This window comes from Castor canadensis, chromosome 8 (genome assembly GCF_047511655.1).
Source record: "Castor canadensis chromosome 8, mCasCan1.hap1v2, whole genome shotgun sequence".
Lineage (NCBI taxonomy): Eukaryota > Metazoa > Chordata > Mammalia > Rodentia > Castoridae > Castor > Castor canadensis.
Genome location: NC_133393.1, coordinates 43684730 through 43708725, shown reverse-complemented (window position 1 = coordinate 43708725; position 23996 = coordinate 43684730). Strand labels below are relative to the sequence as shown.

Genomic DNA, 23996 nt, shown 5'->3' with positions numbered 1-23996 from the left:
GCGGAGGGGGCGCTTGGTGATGCGCCGCCGCGGGGGAGGGGGCCTGGGGCTGAGAAGCAGTTGCGGCCGCCGAGGGGAGACGTTAACATCTGGCATCTCTGGGGGCCGAGCGATCCTTGGGCAAGCGGCAACGAGTGGCTTTATAGCTCCCGCGTATCCCTGCGCTCGGCCTTTCCCTTTTCCACATCCGTGCGGCGTCCGCCATGGAAGCGCATCCGGCCGTCGCCTCCGCCGCCGCCGCCGCCGGGGTCTCCGGGCGCCTCGGGCCCGGCTCACCCGAGTGATGAGCGGGTAGGCGCGCCCCGCGGCCCACCGCCCTCCGGCGCTCCGTCCGCCCGCCCCTCCCTCCCCGCCGCGATTCCGCCTCCGCCCCGCCCCCTGAGGGCGCTGCCGAGGGGCGCCTGCCGCCCATGCCGCCCCGGCGCTCCGGCGCCTGCCGCTGAAGCCGGCACTCGCCGCACTCCTGCTTGCCGCCCGGAGGCGACCCCCGTCCTGTCCTCACGATGTGGCACAACGTCGGGCTGACGCTGCTGGTGTTCGTGGCCACGCTGCTGATCGTCCTGCTTCTGATGGTGTGCGGTGAGTGCGCGTCGGCTGCGGGGGCTGTTTCGGGCTTGCGCGGTCGACCCCCTTCCCAGCCACCAGAAGAGGCGTGGGTGCACGGGCGCCCTGAGTGGCCTCCCGTCCCCTTGCCTCTCAGCAGGGAGCTCGGGAGACCTGCCCCGGCCACGGTCACGGCAGGCCCCCGGCATCCTGGAGAAGGAGAGGACAGGACTCGGCTGGGCTCCCTGACTGCAGGTGAAACACAGTGCTCTCCTGCAGCAGTGCCCTGGATCGCTTCCAGTGCCGCGGGTTGCCCAGATTTTACCCGTGGCCTGCATTCGAAGGTGAAGTGATCGGCTTCTATTTTCAGGTCCTGACCCTCATGGTGAAGGGAGGTTTCAGTAATCAGGGGGTTGGGACACACTTGGGTTTTCAACACACATGGAATTGTTTGTTTACTTGAGTCCAGGCATCCACTAAATTCCAAGCAGGGATGTTGAGAACAAACAGAACTTAAAAACTCCGGCTATATTAAACTTCCGTGGTCTGGTAACCTAATTCTTCTGCAATAACGGTGCTGTTTTGTTTGTTGTGGATATTTTTTTTTTCTTGGAATGAAAGGACATTGAACTCTCTCCTCGGAGCAGTGTTAGTGCAATTTTAGATCCTTCTTATTTCTTTATACACTGTAATTGATGACTACAGTTCTCAGCAAAGAGGCTGAGTAGTTGTGGAAGTTAGAAAAGTATTTCAAATAGGTATCAGTGAGCGTTCATATTTACAAGACTGAAGTTTGGGTTTAGGTTGCTAGAATAATTGGTCACCATTCCTAATAAATACTATAGAGCTTTATTCATTGCAGTTATGAATGCTCAGTATTAGAGCTATGCTGTGTTCGGAGAAGATGTGTGCCCTTGTGCATATATATTTGCATGTATATTTAAATATCTTTTTAGTCGTGCTGGGAGTAGAACTCAGGGACTCACATATGCTAAGCACATTCTGTACCACTGAGCTAATCCCCAGACCTAACATTTCATTTTTGTTCTGCCACACCAGAGCTAAAGCTTCTAACTTACAGCTTTTCTGCATGTGATCTGTGTCAGCATTTTGGACTAATTATAGGTGTTTTAAGTTTTTTTTTTTCCCCCCAGTTACTGGGGCTTGAACTCAATCCCCTGATTGTTAGGCAAGTGCTTACCACTTGAACCATGCCCCCAGCCCTCTTTGCTGTAGTTATTTTTTTTCAGATAGGATTTCAAGCTTTTTGCCTGAGTAGGCCTCAGGACCTTGATCCTCCCACCCATGCCTCTCATAGCCAGGATTACAGGTAGGTACCACCACACCCAGCTTATTTGTTGAAATAGGATCTTGCTGAGATGGGATCTTGTTAACTGTTTGTCCAAGCTGGCCTTGAACTGAACCTTGATCTTCACTGTGTTCATCTCCTTAGTATCTGGAATTACAGGTGTAAGCCACTGTGCATAGCATTTTAAGATTCTTGAAATAAGGAATACTTGTGATCTGTTTGCATGTGGTAAAGGAGAAAAGCATGTGTTATCCTTTCTACTTTGATCATGGATGGGGATGTGACCATACTAGACCTTGGATAAAATGTTCACCAAGCCTCCTTTGAGACATCAGAATTCTTGATTGCTTTTTCATTGCTCAATAGCTATTTGACTGCTTATTTTTTATTCATTTTTCTAAAATTGCCTTGCTTTTAGTTTCAGAACCCCTTGTGGGATAAGAAGTGAGGAATAACATCTTATTGTGTTTGGAGAGTTCAAGAACTTTGTGAAGTAGTTCAAATATTTTTCTTTTTGCAGTGGCAATACTGGGGTTTGAACTCAGGACCTACACCTTGAGCCACTCCACAGGTCCTTTTTGTGAAGGGTTTTTTTCTAAGTAGGGTCTCACAAACTATTTGCCCTGGCTGTCTTTGAACCATGATCCTCCTGATCTCTCCCTCCTGAGTAGCTAGGGTTACAGGTGTGAGCCACTGGCACCTGGCTTTTTAAAAATATTTCTGAAGATACTGGGGTTTGAACTCAGGGCTTCACACTTGCTAGACAGGTTGTTGGGAAACCTAATGGTGGGGTAGGGTACCCTTTTATTTTGAGTAAGAGCGAGGAGAGGAGGGAAGTTGCTTAGACTTGAGCAACTGAGGTGCCCAATTATTATATATTATATAATATACCATTGCAGAGTATCACAGATTGGGTCATTTCATCAGCAGATTCTTTTTCTAACAGTCCGGGAAGCTTGAAGTCTTGAGGTCAAGGTGTCAGCAGGGTTGGTTTTCTTCTGAGGGCCCTCCTTGGCTTGTGGTTGACCATCTTCTGTGTCTCCATGCAGTCTTTCCTCTGTGTCTGTCCTAGTACAGGTTTTCCTTTTGTCTGTAGTGGATATTGTTCTTGTTTTCTTACCCCTCATTCATTGTGTTTTCTACCTCCACCATTCACTAAAGCTGCCCTTGTCAAGGTCAGTAACAAATGGCCTTCACCTTACTGGCTGCTAGTCACTTATCAATCCTAAGGGAATTGATAAGCGACCTAACTGTCTTTGTACAAGTACTTCCATGGTGTTTTTTGTGTAGTGGCTAATTTTCTTTTCTTGTTTCTCATTCCTTAGAATTTCTTAACGTTCTTTTGCCAGAATTTACATTATGAAAGACATTATCCCAAATAATTTTATAAGTATATTATATGTGTTAATTGGTTTACATATAATCTATGTACCTGTAATATTATAGAAACTCTGTAATAACAAGTTTCTAGTTAGTGTGATAGTGCGAGCCAGTAATCCAATTGTGAGTTCAAGGTCAGCCTGGACTATGTAGTGAGATCCTGTCTTTTTTTTTTTTTTTTTTTTTGGTGGTACTGGGGTTTGAATTCAGGATCTATACCTTGGTCCACTCCATCAGCCCCCCCCCCCCCCCCCCCGCTTTCTTTTTTTTTTTATGTTGTATTTTTTACCCAGGCTGGCTTTGAACCTTGGTCTTCCTTATCTCTGCCTCCTGAGTAGCTAGGATTACAAGCATGAGCCATTAGTGCCCGGCTGAGACCCTGTTTTAAAACAAAGAAACAAACTCCCCAAAGACCCTAAAAAGAAACATTCCCCAGAGACACTAAAAACAAAGTTTGAAGCCTTGTACTTGCTCTTACTCCATTAAGTGCATTTTCTGTTATATTTCTGTAATGTACAAATGCATGTATCTATAAGCTGTCATAGGGAGAGAATAGGTAGAAAATAGGAATACGTTTGTAGGGGTTGGGAAATGTGGCTCAATGGTAGAGATAGATATATATTTGCGGTGCTAGGGATCAAACCTGGGGTCTGCTGCATGCTAGGCACTACCACTGAACCACACCTCTCAGCCCCTACAAATGTTTCCATTTTCTACCTATTCTCTCCACATGATGTCCAATCCTAGAGATTTAAATACTTACCCATATTTATATTTCCAAGTCTCCCTTCTCCCTTGAGCTCCAGGCTTATGCATCATACTTTTTGCCACTCCCCCACCCCCTTGGAGATCTAATAATTATCTCAAATTTAATACATCTATTTTTTTCTTGCTTTTTTTTTCTTTTTCAGGTTTAATACAGCTAAACAGAACTTTTGATTCTCACACCTTGAGAAAGACTCCCAAGTCTTTCCTATCTAAAATGTTTCCCATGTCCCCTTAGTGGTTCAAACCAAAGACTTAGGTATCAGTCTTGATTTTGTGCCTCCCTGTATCGTCACTCCCTCCCCCCTTGGCATCTTAACTTCCTGTGTCAGTCTTCTGGTTTTTGTTGTTGTTGTTGTTGTTTTGGTGGTACTAGGGTTTGAACTTGAGCCATTTCTCCAGACATTTTTGTGTTGGGTATTTTCGAGATTTGGGTCGGTTTGTCCCAACTGGTTTCAAACTGTGATCCTCCTGATTTCTGCTTCCCAGGTAGCTAGGATTACAGGTGTGAGCCCCCAGTACCTGGCTCAGTCTTCTGTTTTATATCCTTTATAAACCTGAAATATGTCTTCTTCCCCATCATCATCACCATCACCTCCATATTTCTAGAAATCATATTAATTTTTATCTCTGATTTTGTAATTTTAGACATTAGCTGAGGTATTTGTTTTTTTCCTGTTTGCCATTAATAACACAATTTGTGACTAACTTAATAGTCAGTATTTGTGTGCAAATATTGGACTCTGCTGGTCAAATGGTGTACTGTGACCACACTTCTTTTTTTTTTTTCCTTTTTTGTGTTACTAGGTCTTGAACTCAGGGCCTACACCTTGAGCCACAACACCAGCCCTTTTTTTGTGAAGGGTTTTTTCGAGGTAGGGTCTCACAAACGATTTGCCTGGACTGCCTTTGAACCATGATTCTCCTGATCTCTATGTTTTGAGTACCTATGATTATAGGCGTGAGCCTCTGGTACCTGGCCACGCTTAATTTCTTGTATGGTTCTTCACTTTTTTCTTGTAGTTAATAATTACCTTTTAAATTTCCCTAGTATTACTTTTTTATGTGTGCTTATTGTTACTCTTCCTTTTCCATTGTTCCATAATCTCTTGCACATGTGCATGAGTGATATTCCCCATATGTTCAAGTGAATTGCTCTAACCCCTCCTTTCAAGGACCCTCCTTCCTTCTGCACAGCTGTCGTTCTTAGATCACTATGCGTTCCCTGCTGCCCAGGCCTCTACCCGCTTTTCTGGATCTCATGTCTTTCTCAGTTATCATCTTGTTTTGTAGGAGCATGTTTTCTAGTAACTTTCTAAGAAAAAAATGCATCAGAAATAACTTTTTGAGCTGATGCATGATTTAAAATGTTTTTTTCTACCTCTGTACTTGACTACTAATTTGAATAGTTTTAGGCTTGCAAATTTTCACCCAGAATTTTAAAATAATTGCTCCATTGGTTATTCACTTCTAGACCTCATTTTGAGAAATTCAGTGCTTTCCATTCTTTGTCCTTATAATTGGCTTGGTTTATTTTTCTAGATGCTTTTTGGATAGCCTTTTGATCATTGGTATTCTGAAATGTTATGGTGACATACTTTCACATATGTCCCTTTTTTTTTTTTTTTTTTGGTGGTACTGGGGTTTGAACTTAGTGCCTCCCACTAGCTAAGACAGGCACTCTACCACTTGAGCCACTCCTCCAGCCTTTTTTTGTGCTGGGTATTTCTTCTTTTTTTATTATGTGATGAGTATTTTTGAGATAGGATCTTATACACTATTTGCCAGGGCTGGCCTTGACCTGTGAAGCCTCCTGATCTCTGCCTCCCAAGTAGATAGGATTGTAGGCGTGAGTTACCAGAGCCAGACACCTTTCATTTTCCTTGTCCATTTCAACTCAGATGTTTGTTTTCATTTCTGGAAATACTTTCTACTAGATTTTGAGTTATCTCCCCTCTGTTTTCTTTGTGTGTGTCCCCCTCTTCCACCCACTGTTAATTGTATGTGGGACTTCTTGGGCTGATTCTTTAATTTTTATCTTTTGTATCTCCTATTTCCTTTTCATGCCCATCCTCTTCCTTTCTTCTGAGAGATGTTTTGTGTTTTATATTCTATATTTTATACTGAATTTTTATTGTAGCTGTCCAGTTTTTAATTTCACAGCTTTGTTTTCCAATACACCACTTTAGTGCCTGTTCTTGCTACATATATGCCTTATCTCACTAAGCATATTGGTTTATACACACACACACACACACACACACACACACACACACACAGTGTTTTTGTTCTCCCTGCATTGTCTTTCTTTTCCCATGTTTCCGTTCTGCTTTTTTTTTTTTTGGTGGCATTGGGGTTTGAACTCAGGGTCTTACACTGGCTAGGTGGGCACTCTTACCACTTGAGCCACTTCACCATCTAGACTCTTTTCTTGATTGGCGGAAAATCTATAGATGTCTAGAGATGCATTCTGTGTTCATAATTAAGGGTGAGGCAATAAGTGATGCATTCTCTGTCAGCTGTGGGCTTACAGCAGAGTCATTGGACAGTGACTTAGCCTCTTCTTTAAGGATGGCCCCTCTTACTACTATCTGGAGGTATAGTGGAGAGTATTCCATTTTTTCCAGAGAGGAATTCTTTCATACCATGGCTAGGTATTGTAAACTTGCCTGTCTTTCAGAGTAGACTTTCAACTAGCCCTCCTTACTCCTTCTACCCTTTTCTGTGGTTCTTTATTGTATTTGGGTTCCAACTGGTACACCTTCTTGTGCCATCCAGACTTTTTTTCCTGTGCTAAACTAGTTACTACTTGCCATTAGAGTAATCTTTTAAAAATGTCCTTCCTTGCTTGATGTCTGTCTTTCAGTGGCTTCCCATTTCCACATTTCTTACTGTGGCCAATAAAGATCTGTGTGATGTAGCTCCCACCTACCTTTCTGACCTCTGGTCTCCATTCTCCTTCACTTACAGCAGCCCAGAACAGGCCCATCTTGTACCTCCTGCAGCACTTGTGTCCTCAGACTTCCTCTGGCTCTTCATATGGCTGGTGCCGCATCATTCAGGTTTCATATCAAATGTCATCTCATACACCCTCCCTGACCATCTATGGTAGCCTGTTCAATCCCTTAGAGTACTCTGCACTATCTGAAATGAGTCATTTAGTGAGTCTTTTCCTCTGTCAAAGGACAAAATTATAATTTAGCTTAATATATTCAACCAAAACTCTTGAGGAAAAGGGTTGTCATTGTTTTTGTTTGTTTTTTGAGGCAGAGAGTCTTGTTATGTTGCCAGGCTGATCTGGAACTTGCTATGTAGCTTAGGCTTCTTTCCTCTTGGTCCTGAGTACTGGGATTACAGGCATGCACCACCATACCTGGCTAGGAAAAGGGTTATCTGAAATAAAAGGGTAGTTACAGATACTAGCTTGAAAAAGATCCTGTCCTGGGAGTTCTGCAACTACCAGTAGCAAGACTAGCTGACAATTAGAAATATGTCCACTGAACCTAACATCCAAGATCTCTCTTCCTCCTTCCCTCCCACATTCCCTCCCTCCCAGGATCTTGCTTTGTGGCCTAGAAACTCAAAATCCTTGTGCCAAGAGCATTTTTACGGTGAAAATTTGGGGAAAGACCCATACATCGTTCACTCTGAACTTACCGTGCTGTGTGTAGGAGGGACAGGAGAACATAAAGAGGGGTTTTTTTTGCAATTGGAGGCAGTCTGTATCAGGAGAAGTACTTGTTGCTTCTCTATTGGTTTGGGCTAGTAAGTTCAGAGATATTATATGCAAACAGGAGTCTGTGGCACCTGGGAGATGGCTGTCAAGTTTTTGTTTTTTTGTTTGTTTGATTGTGTTTTTCAGATAGAGTCTCACACTTTTGTCTTTTGTCTCATCTGGCCTCACACTGCAGTCCTCCTCCCTCTGCTTCCAGAGTAGCTGGGATTATAGCCATGAAACACTATACCCAGCTTGTTTTAAGATAGGTTCTTGATAACTTTTTGCTTGGGCTGGCCTTGAACCATGATCCTCCTGTCTGCCTCCTGAGTAGCTGGTTTATGCTACCATGCTGGGCCCTAACAGGGCTGTTAAGTCCTGGGTTTTACATAAAGATTTTAGGAATGTGGGAGAGTCTTTTACTGGTTTCAGCCCATAGCTAATGCTAACTGATTAACCTCTCTACTCTCCTCCTCATCCATCCTGTTGGTTTTTGTGATGACATTTAGGACATCTCAGAATTTTTCTTTCATCAGTTTTGTTTGTTTGTTTTAAACAACTGGTAGCTTGTTAAGAGTTGATTTAAGCATCTGCAACGATGACCTCAGCCTGGTTCAATAGTGATGAAAGTAATCTGCTTAACAGTCTCAGAAGGATTGTGTAAGACAACAAGTTGCCTGTGGATTCTCACCTGAAAGGATCCCATGTCTTACAACCTTCACCACAAGGTGTTTTTTTTTTTTTTTTTTTAATAGTGATTCTCAAAGTCCTCATAGGCAGTGTACTGGGCCTTTCACTTTTAGGCTCGTTTCCATTGTGCCTCTGTGATCAAGTCAGCACACACTCTCTCCAGAGGCCTCACTGTGAAGCTGCTTAGCTTAGCTTCACAGTGAATTACCACTTCTAATTCAGTGAATTACCACTTCTGCTTTCATGGGCATCTTTCCAGTGTCTTTACAGTCACGGCTCTGGTGTGGCTTACTGACTGACTTGTTCCTCTGAAGAGAACAGCAGTGAGTCAGGAGCAGGAGGGACAGGACAGAGCTCTGCTGTACGCATGATTGCATCTTCCTCACAAAGACTTAACAGATCGCAGTTGACTTTATTTTTATTCTAGAAGCAGGCAGCCCTTTATTCCATAAAATAGAACAAGTGTTCTGATAGGCTTAGCAGAAGTGGTTGGTTTTATAGATAAAGACTGAAGGAAGCAGAAATAAAAGAACAAACAGCAGGTGCTCATTTCAAAGTTACTCTCCTGTCCTCAAAAATAACTGATTGGCTAACATCAGGTTACCTTTTGTTGTGTAAGAATTGGGGCAGAAGGAACCTCACTATCATGTCAATTGCATCTAGCCTCTTGGGGGTTTTGGCTGCTGTCTCTCTAGTCTTCGTTTCTTGAAAGGTCAGATAAATGTCTTAGTTTCAGCTTGTGATGTGGCGCTTAAGCATGCTTAACTCCATTTTGATTTTTAGGCTGGTTTGTTGAACTTAGTCCAAAACGATGGCCTGTAATTTTTAATTTAACACTACCAATCAGAGTGTAAGCTCTGTGAAGTCTGGGTCCTAATCTGGTTTGCTACTCAATCCCTAGGTCCCTGAATAGTGCCTGGCCAACATAGTAGGCCCTCATCTGAAGAATGAGGAAAAATCTTTAGTATAAATTATTAAATTTTAGGCTGGTGGAATAACTCCAGTGGTAGAATGCCTGCCTAGTAAGTGTGAGGCCCTGAGTTTAAACCCCAGTATTGCAAATAAATAAAATTTAAAAAAAATTAAATTCTCCTTTCAAATATGTCTTAAGTGTGGTACAAACCAGGGTTGCCTCAAGATGACTAACCCTTACACTGGTAAAATATGCTTCTTGAACTTTCATATACATTTGCTGTAGATGGTGGTGATGGATGTCCAAAAATTAATAAAGCACGATCTGTGCCCTCTAGGACCTTATACTCCAGTAGGGGAAGACACTCCTGTAACAGGAGACTCTAGTAAACCCAGGCTTCTTCTTTGAGACTTCTTTTTCTGGTTGTCCCATAGAGCTCAGAATCATCTAAAACTGGCTCTTCTTGTTTTCTGCATATGCAAAAAATCTTCTGGGTAATTTTACCTTCCTTATTTGTTGCTATACATTGGGCTACTTGTCATATACTCATTCATTCAGTGACTGTGGGCATCTCTTGTAAGTTCGGTTCTGAGATACAAAGATGGCTCAAATCTGGTTCTGTTACTAAACCACAAGTTCTGGAGGGGGATCCAGCTTTGGCATTTGATGACATTGCATGAGTCTGAAAAAATCTGTTAATGTGGGTCTACTAAACTTTACGTGAAATTCATCAATCTGGTGTATGTATTCATTCTTGTTATTACCTGCTTTTCAAGCAGAAACAAACTTTCTTTTACCCTAGGCTTCATGAGCAATCAGTCTAAGCTTGTCTCTGTGCTAGAGTAAGAAATGTATTTACTCTTTATCTCTGGTTTCTTTGGCACAAAAGCCTCGGAACCCTAATCCCCTTGGAATGTCTTGAGTGATTTGAGTGTCTTTTCTCACTATAGACCCATTCAACCACACCTGAACTTTTGCCAGTGAGGTGCCTCAGGATTCTGGCTGCTTACCAGATTGTGATTAGAGGTTGGGAAATTTCAGCATTTCAGCCCCACACCACCATTCCTGATCTTGCTCTTCTCCAGCTTTTCTCGTCCACTAAGTGACAGCTTTATTATTTCAGTTGCTAGTGTGGTCTCCCTGACTCTGTGAGATACCAGTCTCCCTTGCACATTCATGGCCTCTTTCTCCCTACCCTCTTTATTTTCTTCCTATGGTACTTCATTATCATTGGGCAGATACGTGGCAGTGAGATAATGTTTGAAACATAGCATATGCTGGCAAATATTTGAATGAATTAGTAAATAAATGAGTGTATTTTTAGCCCTTGAATAATTGGATAGGATGAGATGGAACAAGAAGCATCTAGATTGGGGCACAGGTAATGGGGCTTTTTTAAACCCATAGGCTGTTACAGATACAGCATGTGGGAAAAGAGAGGCTAGAAGCAAAGAAAGCAATGAGGAGGTTTTTGTTAAGTGTTGATGAAAATTTGAACTAAGGTGACAGTAGTAGGGGTTGGGAATAGTTGTCTTTCCAGTTGTAGCTTGGGCCAGCAACAGTGATGCTAATTCTGTATTCTGTTCCTGTTAAGAGCATGTGGGATTTGAAGATTTTAGACAGAATTGGAATCCAGTCCCCATCATAGGTTGCAGAGAAGGTGAAAATGTGTCTGTGTGAGACTTGGGAATCATCATTAATCTAGGTAGGGTCAGACCCTCTTGTCTCCAGAGGTTGACTTGGTTGTGCCCCCTAGCTCAACCTAACCTGACAGACCCTGAGAAGACTAATTTATAGACTTGATGTAGTACAAAGTCCCAGTTCCTGCTGTGCCTAGCAAAGTCAAGGTGAGAGTGAACACAGTGGCTGATATGTGGCCGCCATCAAGTCACAGCTCGCACTGCCACCTACTCGCTATGTGGCTTCAGCAGTGCACTCAACCTCTTTAATTTTAGCCAGTAGGCAAATTCAAGATAAGAGTCTAGGAACACTGATGATTGACTCTATTTCTGCTTATCTAGCTAACGTTGAGATACAGGTGAATAAATAGGAATTAATTGGTTTGAAAATGGATTTTCAAATATTAAATCTGATTTAAAAAATTTAAGCTATCTTTATTGCAATATGCGAGAAGAATAATATGCATTGATGTGCAGAGGTATAGTTAGGGATAAACTTAGGTACAGTACCATTTTAAAGAGTTTATTTGAGCAAACATTGATTCATAAACCGGACAGCACAAGATGCTGGGGCTCCACCAAGAGGGCCTGAGGAGGAGAAAAGGTTTATGGATACAAGACAGCATACTTGATTAAAGTGAAAAGTCTCTCTAGTTAGAGGCTAGTTGTTTCTGATTGGTTAAGCTTAAATTTTGTTTTGTTTTGCTTTGCTGGGGAATAAGCCGGTGCATGCTAGGTAAGTGCTCTACCACTGAGCTACATCCCCAGCTTTAAGTTTAGTTTTACTGTTTACACTGAGTTGGGTTTTGGTTTGCTTGTATAGAAACCCAAGGCTGTCTGAACTAATGGCCTCTCAATTATTTTAACAGGTTTGTCAGACACCTGACAAATAAATTCTAATTTGTAATTTGAATCAGCTTTCCTGGGATGTAATTAATGTGCAGTATTTTAGCAGTATCAATATGTTTTGAGTGGGATGTTCCATACAGCTTAGGTCAACTTGTTTGATAGAACTGTTCAGTGTCTTTCCGAAAGGACTCCAGCAGTTGGTTTGGCCTCATACTCTAGTCACTCTATTATATAATAGGACTCTTCAGAGCTAACATTGAGTTCCGAAATGGGTCAGGTGGGGAACATCACTAAATCCTTAAATTGACGGGTAGTTTTTCTAGGGGGAGATGGGTGGGTGGGTGGGTGGTATATATACTTTGTGCTGTTTTAAGGAATGGGGTCCACAGTGGAAGGATGGTTAAATCCCACACTTCCTTTCATAAGAAACTTGTAATTCATGGAGATAATCAGTATTAATACAATGGAAGATAGATGTAAATCTGAGGTGTTAAAGCAATTGCTCAAGAGTGCTCTCATTAGAAAAATAATAATACAGAAAGATTAAGAAAAAGCCCCAGTCACAAATAAGTTATTGAATTAGGATTTGTGGCAGAGTGGTGTGGTTCTGACATACCTCTGAGATATAAGAAACTGTGATACTCTTGTTGACAGGTAATAAGGATTTGATTTACCATAGAGTGGTACTAGGAAAGTAGAATCTATAAGATTGCTGTAAGTGAGGGAGGAAAGATAAGCTGATGAAGGCACAGTATCCTTAAGGAGCTGTTGGGTGGACACACACACACACACACACACACACACACATATACACATAAGCTTTTTTGGGCTGTCAAACCAACTATAAAGATTGTCTCTTGGGGTTTAAGAAAAGCAGAGGGTGTGAATAAACAATCTGGTCGTCACGTGTAATGAGGTGATAGTTTGGATCAACAGGAGTGTTGCAATCACCCAAGGGAGAAGACAATAGAGGAGAAAAGATTTAAAGGCAACATTTTAAATGTCTTACACTTATTGGGTAAAAGTTTTGGACGTGGAGGTGTTATGATTCAAAATTGTGTTACTCAGTAGTGGTGATTCTAGGGGTTTCCAACTGCCCAGTGCATCATTGAGAAAGCACTCTAGGGCTTGAAGTCCAACTTAGGCTGTTCTAGCTTTATGTGAGTTGACATTATAAATTTGAACTGGTAATTCTGTCCTTGTGTCTGTGGTGCCTACATCTCACACACACATGCACACTGCTCTTCTTATACTTGATTTTCTCCTACTACAGTGTGCAAAGGACGATGATCGATTTTATATCAGGTAACTTTCCACTTGGTCTTCTCTTGCTTTCATAGTATATAAGAGAGTGACTTCTAAATACAAAAGTGTTACATTAAACCATCTATCCAGACACAATACAGTTCTACTTAGTACAAAGATGTAATCATTTGTACACGATGATTTGTACACAAATTTTTTTGTGTATGTCCAGAAGATCTTTATTTTTTTCACTATGCATAGAATTTTTTTTAATTGTTGTGGCATTTACAAAAGTTCCTACAATATATCAAATACATATTACTTGAATTCACCCCTCCACCATTCTCCTTTATACCTCCCTTCCCTTGCTCAACTTTGACTATCAGCCTTAGTCCATTTCTGCTGTTACAACAGAGTACTACAGACTGGGTAAATTATAAACAATAGAAGTTTATTGGATAGTCAAGCAGAGTGACACATGCCTATAATCCCCAAAACTGAAAAAAGAGAAGTTTATTGGGCTCCCAGTTCTAGAGGCTGGGAAGTCCAGGAACACAGTGCTGGTGTCTGGGGAGGGCCTCTGTGCAGTGTTCATAGCATGGCAGAAGGGAAGCAAGCCTGGAATGAGACCTCGGGGTGAACTTCTTTACACACCCATTCTTGTGATACTTAAGTCACTCCCATAATATGACATTAATTCATTTGTGAGGACAGAGCCCCCATGACCTAATCACCTCTTAAAGGTGTCCCCTGTTAATAAATTTCAGCGTGTCTTTTTGGAAGAGACATTCAAACATAGCACTGTCCATTACATCATTTGTCAAATCCACAATTTGCCTGTGGCATCACCCCATTAATCAGAGATGTCTGGGCAGTCCCTTTATAGCTCTGCTTATACACTCACACTGTCTCATTAGTAAATAGTAACGTGGCTTTTGTTGCCATTCTCTAGTGGCAACAGGCAGGCTCTCTGCGTATCTTTTCCATCTCTTCCCCACGGTTATGCCACTGTGAGCCCTTTCTCCTTTTCCTTGCCCAGTCTCCGGAACCGATGAGCAAGTAAGCATGCTGCATCTTCATTCCCATTTCTATCTTTTCCAAACCTGCATGTGTTTTATAGTCATCTGGGGAGTTTAAAAATGAATAAGCACACCCCTGGAGATTGGTTGGGGATGTCTGGATGAGCCCTTGGGAGTCTCATTTCTAAAAACTCCTTGAAGAGTTTGATGAGTGGCCAGTTTTAGTGATCCTTCTTAAGAATTGTTGCAATAGGGCAATCATGTGTTTTTAACTGTGGTCATTCTATTGGGTAATAAATGCTTTTGAACTTCTGTTCCATTTTTACATGTGCTTTTCCCTAAAACCTCCTCTGACCCTGCTTTGCCTTTACCCCAAGTAGTTCCTCTGCTCCAAAGGTTGAGGACCTCGTGCAGTGTGAACATTCATCAATGGACACTTTGTGTTGTAGTCTGAAAGGAATCAGGGTAGAGCCCAAGAAGGTTTTGGTTAGACTTTAGCATTGCCTGCTGGGTGTTGTGGGTGGCTCCTGTGTTGGAGATGGTCTTCTAATGAAGGTAGAAGAGACTTTTTACTGGGGTTCCCTCCCCAGGCCAGCCTATCCACTCCCCTCTCGGCTCTAAAACCACCCCTTGTTCTCTCAGGGGTAGGCTTACAGCCATGTTCAAAATATCTGCCCCTGCTCTGAGGTGATTTACACTGGTCCTATGGCAGATGCTTGTCCCAACTTGGGCAGAGCTTCTAGGCTGTTTTTGGAGGGTATAAGCTGGAAAGTCACAGAATATGGGTGAAGGAGTAACAGTGTACAAAAAGAAGCAGAGAACAATGAAGTAAGCGTGCAGAAACAATGCTGAGAGAATGACTTCAGTTCATGAGAACCGTTTCCTAGTTCTAGTTCCTGGTAAGGGTGCTCGTTTCTGTTAAGTGAATTAAAAGCTGCTTTATTAAAATAGCAGATTAACTGTGTGTGTGAGACTTTCTATTTCATATTACATTTGTCATAAATTCACAGACAGATGAATAGATTAGAGCCTATTGTAGCTATAGGAGTGTGACATACCAGAAATAGCACAGGATAGTTTAGTTTAATTGATTTAAACAATTTGGCCATTAGATGATACGAACAAAACTTTTCCTCAGAGTACCCACCCCAAACATTAAAAATGTTAGTTATTGTTTCTATGTCTAAATAACACAGCTCTTGAGCAGTGTTCCTTACTAGCAGTTTTATTGGTACTGTAGTATCTCTCAGTTTCTTTGCTAAGCTGTGCTTTTCTTGGTATATATGCATTGGGATTTTATAATAGTTCTTTTTCCAAAGTGAATGTCCTGGGTAGTTGCTTTTCCTTTTTGGCATTTTTAGTACTATCCTTTGTTCAGACTGTTAACATTCTTTGATAAACAGTCTGTTGTAGATAGAAGCATCAGATCTTAGCAAATCCTATGTACTGTGATTCATAATCCCCCCTCCCTCCCAATCCTCTCCCAGTCTCAAAATTACAGGTTGGTAAGAACTTCAGTCATTTTACTTGGTTGACAACTTGTTGAACTTCCCTCAAGTTAGTGAATACCACTGCAGTTCTTATCAACACTACAATTTTTTCCTCTCCTTTCATTCCCACCGTCATACAAGTCATTGTAAAAAACCAAGCACAGTGGATCTTTGTTCTTTTTGGCTGCCCACCAGATGAACTCTGTCTTTATTTTAGGGGAATTCACTACCTCATAGCTTTTTGTGGGAAACAGTGTCACTATCCATATCCTTCCCCCAACCTCCCTGTCTACACACAGAAGAATAGGGAGAAATAAGCAGACTTTTTGAGTTTGCTTATCTCCAGATTTGGGGCTGACAATTGCAGAAGCCTGGAATACCAGTGGTTCAGCTTGTGAGGGTAGAGGGTCGTGGTGAGTGTGTCTCAATAGAGACACCTGTACACCAGGTACCCTACAACTGATGAATGGATCAAGAATATGTGGTATATATACACAATGGAGTTTCATTCAGCCGAAAGGAATAATGACATGTGGTTTGAAGGTAAATGGATGCAATTAGAGGATGTCATGTTAGGTGAAGTAAGCCAGGCTTAGAAAGACAAAGGCCACATGTTATCTCTCATACATGGAAGATAGATGGAAAAGATAAACGTACACAAAAACAAACATGATCATGTACCCACTCATGTAGAACATGTTTGTAATAGTGGAAATACTCTATGGAACTCTGGGAAGGAGGGAAAGGAAAAGGGAATGATAGAGCATCAGTAATATTGTAAAACACAACACCTGTGTAAGTAGAGGATATAAGGATGTTGAAAAATGGGGATGGAAGGCAAAAGGGTAAGGAAGATTGATGGAAGGGGTTGAATAGACCAAAGTAAAGTATGGGATACATTGAGAAGCCCCTTTGAACATTGACTTAGATATTAATAATGAAAGGTAGGGCTGTAAAATAGGTACAGTGTATATGGGGGGGTTCTTATGGGACGGGGTGGGGCAAATGAAGGAGATTAAGGTGAGGGTATATGATAGATGGACTTCATATACTTACATGAAGTAGAACACTGAAACCTCTTGCAATTGCTTTAAGTGGGGTGGGGAATGGGTAGATGGGGGTGATCTAACCAGTGTACAGTATAAGCCTATTTGGAATTGTCACAATGAATCCCCTCTGTACAATTAATATATCCTTACAAAAATTTTTTAAAAAGCCCATTGGAGTCATGAGACTGGTCCATTGGACCCAGGGAGGCCAGAGTGTTAGAAAACGCACAAACACGGGCAGCTTCATACCTTACCACCACAGGCTTGGCAGCCTGCTTGTTCTTTATTGATTGATGTTTGATCCTTAATGACTTTGATGTGAATATGCTGTATTTTAGAAATCTTGTATCTAGAAATTGGTTCTCTGCCTTGATTCCTTTGTCATGTAATTAGAGAGAGCTTATTCACTTTCTGTAAAAATTGTCTCTACAAACTTATAGCTAGGTCTTGACTGAAAAGTTCACCATTCTGCTGTTTACTGTCTTTCTATTCTGACCGACTCAAGCTTTCTTTTAGTCACTAGCGTGGAGGTGTGAGTGTCCAAGTGAGTAGCCCAGTATAGTTTTTCTTCCCCAGAGAAGTGCTCTTAGAAATACAATAATCATATTTACTTAGCTATCATACTACTTTTTTTTCATTTTTCTTTTATTATTCATATGTGCATACAAGGCTTGGTTCATTTCTCCCCCCTGCCCCCACCCCCTCCCTTACCACCCACTCTGCCCCCTCCCTCTCCCCCCCCTCAATACCCAGCAGAAACTATTTTGCCCTTATTTCTAATTTTGTTGTAGAGAGAGTATAAGCAATAATAGGAAGGAACAAGGGGTTTTGCTGGTTGAGATAAGGATAGCTATACAGGGCATTGACTCACATTGATTTCCTGTGCGTGGCTGTTACCTTCTAGGTTAATTCTTTTTGATCTAACCTTTTCTCTAGTACCTGTTCCCCTTTTCCTATTGGCCTCAGTTGCTTTAAGGTATCTGCTTTAGTTTCTCTGCGTTAAGGGCAACAAATGCTAGCTAGTTTTTTAGGTGTCTTACCTATCCTCACCCCTCCCTTGTGTGCTAAAGCTTTTATCATGTGCTCAAAGTCCAATCCCCTTGTTGTGTTTGCCCTTGATCTAATGTCCACATATGAGGGAGAACATACGATTTTTGGTTTTTTGAGCCAGGCTAACCTCACTCAGAATGATGTTCTCCAATTCCATCCATTTACCAGCGAACGATAACATTTCGTTCTTCTTCATGGCTGCATAAAATTCCATTGTGTATAGATACCACATTTTCTTAATCCATTCGTCAGTGGTGGGGCATCTTGGCTGTTTCCATAACTTGGCTATTGTGAATAGTGCCGCAATAAACATGGATGTGCAGGTGCCTCTGGAGTAACAGTCTTTTGGGTATATCCCCAAGAGTGGTATTGCTGGATCAAATGGTAGATCAATGTTTAGCTTTTTAAGTAGCCTCCAAATTTTTTTCCAGAGTGGTTGTACTAGTCTACATTCCCACCAACAGTGTAAGAGGGTTCTTTTTTCCCTGCATCCTCCCCAACATCTGTTGTTGGTGGTGTTGCTGATGATGGCTATTCTAACAGGGGTGAGGTGGAATCTTAGCGTGGTTTTAATTTGCATTTCCTTTATTGCTAGAGATGGTGAGCATTTTTTCATGTGTTTTCTGGCCATTTGAATTTCTTCTTTTGAGAAAGTTCTGTTTAGTTCACGTGCCCATTTCTTTATTGGTTCATTAGTTTTGGGAGAATTTAGTTTTTTAAGTTCCCTGTATATTCTGGTTATCAGTCCTTTGTCTGATGTATAGTTGGCAAATATTTTCTCCCACTCTGTGGGTGTTCTCTTCAGTTTAGAGACCATTTCTTTTGATGAACAGAAGCTTTTTAGCTTTATGAGGTCCCATTTATCTATGCTATCTCTTAGTTGTTGTGCTGCTGGGGTTTTGTTGAGAAAGTTCTTACCTATACCTACTAACTCCAGAGTATTTCCTACTCTTTCCTATATCAACTTAAGAGTTTGGGGTCTGATATTAAGATCCTTGATCCATTTTGAGTTAATCTTGGTATAGGGTGATATACATGGATCTAGTTTCAGTTTTTTGCAGACTCCTAACCAGTTTTCCCAGCAGTTTTTGTTGAAGAGGCTGCTATTTCTCCATCGTATATTTTTAGCTCCTTTGTCAAAGACAAGTTGGTTATAGTTGTGTGGCTTCATATCTGGATCTCTATTCTGTTCCACTGGTCTTCATGTCTGTTTTTGTGCCAGTACCATGCTGTTTTTATTGTTATTGCTTTGTAATATAGTTTGAAGTCAGGTATTGTGATACCTCTTGCATTGTTCTTTTGACTGAATATTGCCTTGGCTATTCGTGGCCTCTTGTGTTTCCATATAAATTTAACGGTAGATTTTTCAATCTCTTTAATGAATGTCATTGGAATTTTGATGGAAATTGCATTAAACATGTAGATTACTTTGGGGAGTATCGACACTTTTACTATGTTGATTCTACCAATCCATGAGCATGGGAGATCTCTCCACTTTCTATAGTCTTCCTCAATCTCTTTCTTCAGAAGTGTATAGTCTTCCTTATAGAGGTCTTTCACATCTTTTGTTAGGTTTACACCTAGGTATTTGATTTTTTTTGAGGCTATTGTAAATGGAATTGTTTTCATATATTCTTTTTCAGTTTGTTCATTGTTAGTGTATAGAAATGCTAATGATTTTTCTATGTTGATTTTATATCCTGCTACTTTGCTATAGCTATTGATGATGTCTAGAAGCTTCTGAGTAGAGTTTTTTGGGTCTTTAAGGTATAGGATCATGTCGTCTGCAAATAGGGATATTTTGACAGTTTCTTTACCTATTTGTATTCCTTTTATTCCTTCTTCTTGCCTAATTGCTCTGGCTAGGAATTCCAGTACTATGTTGAATAGGAGTGGAGATAGTGGGCATCCTTGTCTGGTTCCTGATTTTAGAGGGAATGGTTTTAATTTTTCTCTGTTAAGTATAATGCTGGCTGTAGGTTTGTCGTATATAGCTTTTATAATGTTGAGGAACTTTCCTTCTATTCCTAGTTTTCTTAGAGCTTTTATCATGAAATGATGTTGGATCTTATCAAAGGCTTTTTCTGCATCTATTGAGATGATCAAGTGGTTTTTGTCTTTGCTTCTGTTAATGTGGTTTATTACGTTTATTGATTTTCGTATGTTGAACCACCCCTGCATCCCTGGGATGAAGCCTACTTGGTCGTGGTGAATAATCTTTTTGATGTGTTGCTGAATTCGGTTTGCCATTATTTTGTTGAGGATTTTTGCATCAATGTTCATTAAGGAGATTGGCCTATAGTTCTCCTTTTTGGAGTTGTCTTTGCATGGTTTTGGGATAAGTGTAATACTGGCTTCATAAAATGTTTTTGGCAGTTTTCCTTCCCTTTCTATTTCATGGAACAGTTTAAGGAGGGTTGGTATCAGTTTTTCTTTAAAGGTCTGATAGAATTCAGCAGAGAATCCATCAGGTCCTGGACTTTTCTTTTTGGGGAGACTCTTGATTGCTGCTTCAATTTCATTTTGTGTTATAGGTCTATTCAGGTGATTAATTTCCTCTTGGTTCAGTTTTGGATGATCATATGTATCTAGAAATCTGTCCATTTCTTTAAGATTTTCAAATTTATTTGAATATAGATTCTCAAAGTAGTCTCTGATGATTTCCTGGACTTCCATGGTGTTTGTTGTTATCTCCCCTTTTGCATTCCTAATTCTACTAATTTGGGTTTTTTCTCTCCTCATTTTAGTCAGGTTTGCCAGGGGTCTATCGATCTTGTTTATTTTTTCAAAGAACCAACTTTTTGTTCATTAATTCTTTGTATGGTTTTTTTGGTTTCTATTTCGTTGATTTCAGCTCTTGTTTTTATTATTTCTCTCCTTCTATTTGTTTTGGGATTTGCTTGTTCTTGTTTTTCTAGGAGTTTGAGATGTATCATTAGGTCATTGATTTGGGATCTTTCAATCTTTTTAATATATGCACTCATGGCTATAAACTTTCCTCTCAAGACTGCCTTAGCTGTGTCCCATAGGTTCCGGTAGGTTGTGTTTTCATTTTCATTGACTTCCAGGAACTTTTTAATTTCTTCTTTTATTGCATCGATGATCCATTCTTCATTAAGTAATGAGTTATTTAGTTTCCAGCTGTTTGCATGTTTTTTGTCTTTACTTTTGTTGTTGAGTTCTACTTTTACTGCATTGTGGTCAGATAGTATGCACGGTATTATTTCTGTTTTCTTATATTTGCTGAGGCTTGCTTTGTGCCCTAGGATATGATCTATTTTGGAGAAGGTTCCATGGGCTGCTGAGAAGAATGTATATTGTTTAGAGGTTGGATGAAATGTTCTGTAGACATCTACTAGGTCCACTTGATCTATTGTATATTTTAGATCTTGGATTTCTTTATTGAGTTTTTGTTTGGATGACCTATCTATTGATGATAATGGAGTGTTAAAGTCTCCCACAACCACTGTGTTGGCGTTTAGATATGCTTTTAGGTCTTTCAGGGTATGTTGATGAAATTGGGTGCGTTGACATTGGGTGCGTACAGATTGATGATTATTATTTCCTTTTGGTCTATTTCCCCTTTTATTAGTATGGAATGTCCTTGTTTATCTCGTTTGATCAATGTAGGTTTGAAGTCTACTTTGTCAGAGATAAGTATTGCTACTCCTGCTTGTTTTCGGGGGCCATTGGCTTGGTAAATCTTCTTCCAGCCTTTCATCCTAAAGCATATGCTTATTTCTGTCGGTGAGATGAGTCTCCTGTAAGCAACAAATTGTTGGATCTTCTTTTTTAATCCATTTTGTCAAACGGTGTCTTTTGATGGGTGAATTAAGTCCATTAACATTAAGCGTTAGTACTGATAGGTATGTGGTGATTCCTGCCATTTAGTTGTCTTAGTTGTTTGAAGGTTTGATTGTGTGTACCTAACTTGATGTTACTCTCTACTGTCTTGCTTTTTCTTTTCCTGTGGTTTGGTGCTGCCTGCCTTTTCATGGTTAAGTTGGGTGTCACTTTCTGTGTGCAGGATCCCTTGCAGGATCTTTTGTAATGCTGGCTTTGTGGTCACATATTGTTTTAGTTTCTGCTTATCATGGAAGACTTTTATTGCTCCATCTATTTTGAATGATAGCTTTGCTGGGTAGAGTATCCTGGGGTTGAAGTTATTTTCATTCAGTGCCCGGAAGATCTCACCCCACGCTCTTCTTGCTTTTAATGTTTCTGTTGAGAAGTCTGCTGTGATTTTGATGGGTTTACCTTTGTATGTTACTTGTTTTTTCTCTCTTACAGCCTTTAATATTCTTTCCTTAGTTTCTGAACTTGTTGTTTTAATGATGATATGTCGTGGAGTAGTTCTATTTTGATCTGGTCTGTTTGGTGTCCTGGAGGCCTCTTGCATTTGTATGGGAATATCTTTCTCTAGATTTGGGAAATTTTCCGTTATTATTTTGTTGAATATATTACGCATTCCCTTCACTTGCACCTCTTCTCCTTCTTCGATGCCCATGATTCTCAAGTTTGGTCTTTTGATGGAGTCAGTGAGTTCTTGCATTTTCTTTTCACAGGTCTTGAGTTGTTTAATTAATAGTTCTTCGGTTTTTCCTTTAATTACCATTTCATCTTCAAGTTCTGAGATTCTGTCTTCTGTTTGTTCTATTCTGCTGGATTGGCCTTCCGTTTTGTTTTGCAATTCTGTTTCGTTCTTTTTTCTGAGGTTTTCCATATCCTGGCAGTTTTCTTCTTTATTGTTGTCTATTTTTGTCCTGAGTTCATTTATCCGTTTATTCATTGTGTTCTGCTATCATACTCTTGTTAGAGGATTTTTAGTTTTGTTTTTTATCTGTTCATTTTTAAGACAGGGTGTTGCCATACTTTGACAGTTCCTGGCTGGCTTCCTTGAGTGCTGAGATTACAGGCATGAACCACCACACCCAAATTCATTTGTCATTTAGAATATAAGATTGAACTTAAGTTCTGTGAAAGCAGAAACAGTTTTTTCCCTTACTGTATAATCCAAACTTACCCCCCCCTTTTTTTTTTTTTTTTTTTGCGGTACTGGGGCTTAAACTCAGTGTCTTCACCCTGACCACTCCACCAGCCCTATTTTTGTGAAGGGTTTTTTGAGATAGGGTCTCACAAACTGTTTGCCTGGGCTAGCTTCGAACCGCTATCCTCCTGATCTCTGCCTCCTGAGTAGCTAGGATTACAGACATGAGCCACTGGCATCTGTCTGAATTTATCCTGAATGCCTTGTACATCATAAATGCTTAATGTTTGTTGTATAAGTACACGTTATAATTGTCTAGTTTATTTGTATTATATGTATATTATTTTATAATATGCCTTCCAATTAACTGTAATGTTCTGAATCGATAACATTGTGTGTAATAATTTTTCTTAATGTTTTGTCTTTCTTTAGGCTGGTATTTTGTATGGCATCTATTTTTATCTAAATTCAAGTTTCTACGGGAACTGGTGGGAGACACAGGATCCCAGGAGGGAGACCACGAGCCTTCAGGGTCTGACACTGAAGAAGACCCATCAGCCTCTCCACACAGGATAAGATCTGTTCGCCAGCGTAGGGCTCCCGTGGATGAAGGCCACTGACCCCAGCCACCATATATGACAAAAGGCAATTGCGAACCTGTCAGTGAAGACAGAAATTCACAAAGGGACTGGAAAAAATTTGTACTTGGATTTCATATCCAATTCAAAAAAGATTTACATGTAAGCCATATAGAAATAAAGGGAATTTAAAACCAAATTGGACCACTGAAAAATTCATCTTAAAGGTTTGTTGTTGTTTTTTTTTGCTTCTCTAGCTCTCTGCTTAACACATTTGTTCCTTGGCTCTTGCGCTTACTGTTTTGCACTGATGTGACTCTGTTAAGCATTTCAGGCTTGAAAAAAACATTTTATTAGTCATAAAATGTACTCTTGACATTTTAACTTGTCTGAAGTTGGGATGCATCTCATTACTGTCAACCAGGTGATAGCCATGTCCTCAACCTAGCTTGTGCATGTGTGAATTTACAGCTTGTCATATTATCGTCTCCTTAACTGGTGTGTGTTATTGGTATCAAATGTATCAGGTTGAGTTGGCATTTAAAAATGCCTTCAAGAACATTACGCTGTGATTCAGCATTGAAACGAGGTTATTGCATATGCAGAAGAGCATGGAAACACAGCCGGCTGGATGTTTGATATTAGTGAAGCAAATGTTTGCCATTGGGGGAATGATCAAAATTCCCTCTTTTCTTGCAAGGCAACGACAAAACGCTTCATGGGACCTAAGAAAGA

The 23996-nt window shown here is 40.6% G+C and overlaps 1 protein-coding gene across 1 annotated transcript; it reads left to right on the top strand.

Moving 5' to 3' along the window:
* The first annotated feature begins 311 nt into the window (after positions 1–311).
* Positions 312–23834, top strand: Smim13 (small integral membrane protein 13). The gene is made up of 2 exons (XM_074082905.1): positions 312–579; positions 23116–23834. The coding sequence occupies exons 1-2, from the start codon at positions 504–506 to the stop codon at positions 23301–23303; spliced, it is 264 nt and encodes an 87-aa protein (XP_073939006.1). The 5' UTR covers positions 312–503; the 3' UTR covers positions 23304–23834.
* The last annotated feature ends 162 nt before the right edge of the window (positions 23835–23996 follow it).

What these genes read in the sequence shown, in the direction of transcription:
- Smim13 (XM_074082905.1), top strand. Translation starts at nt 504, where the DNA reads ATGTGGCACAACGTCGGGCTGACGCTGCTGGTGTTCGTGGCCACGCTG. An exon ending in CCTGCTTCTGATGGTGTGCG is followed by an intron (nt 580 to 23,115) that starts GTGAGTGCGCGT and finishes GTCTTTCTTTAG; the next exon opens with GCTGGTATTTTGTATGGCAT.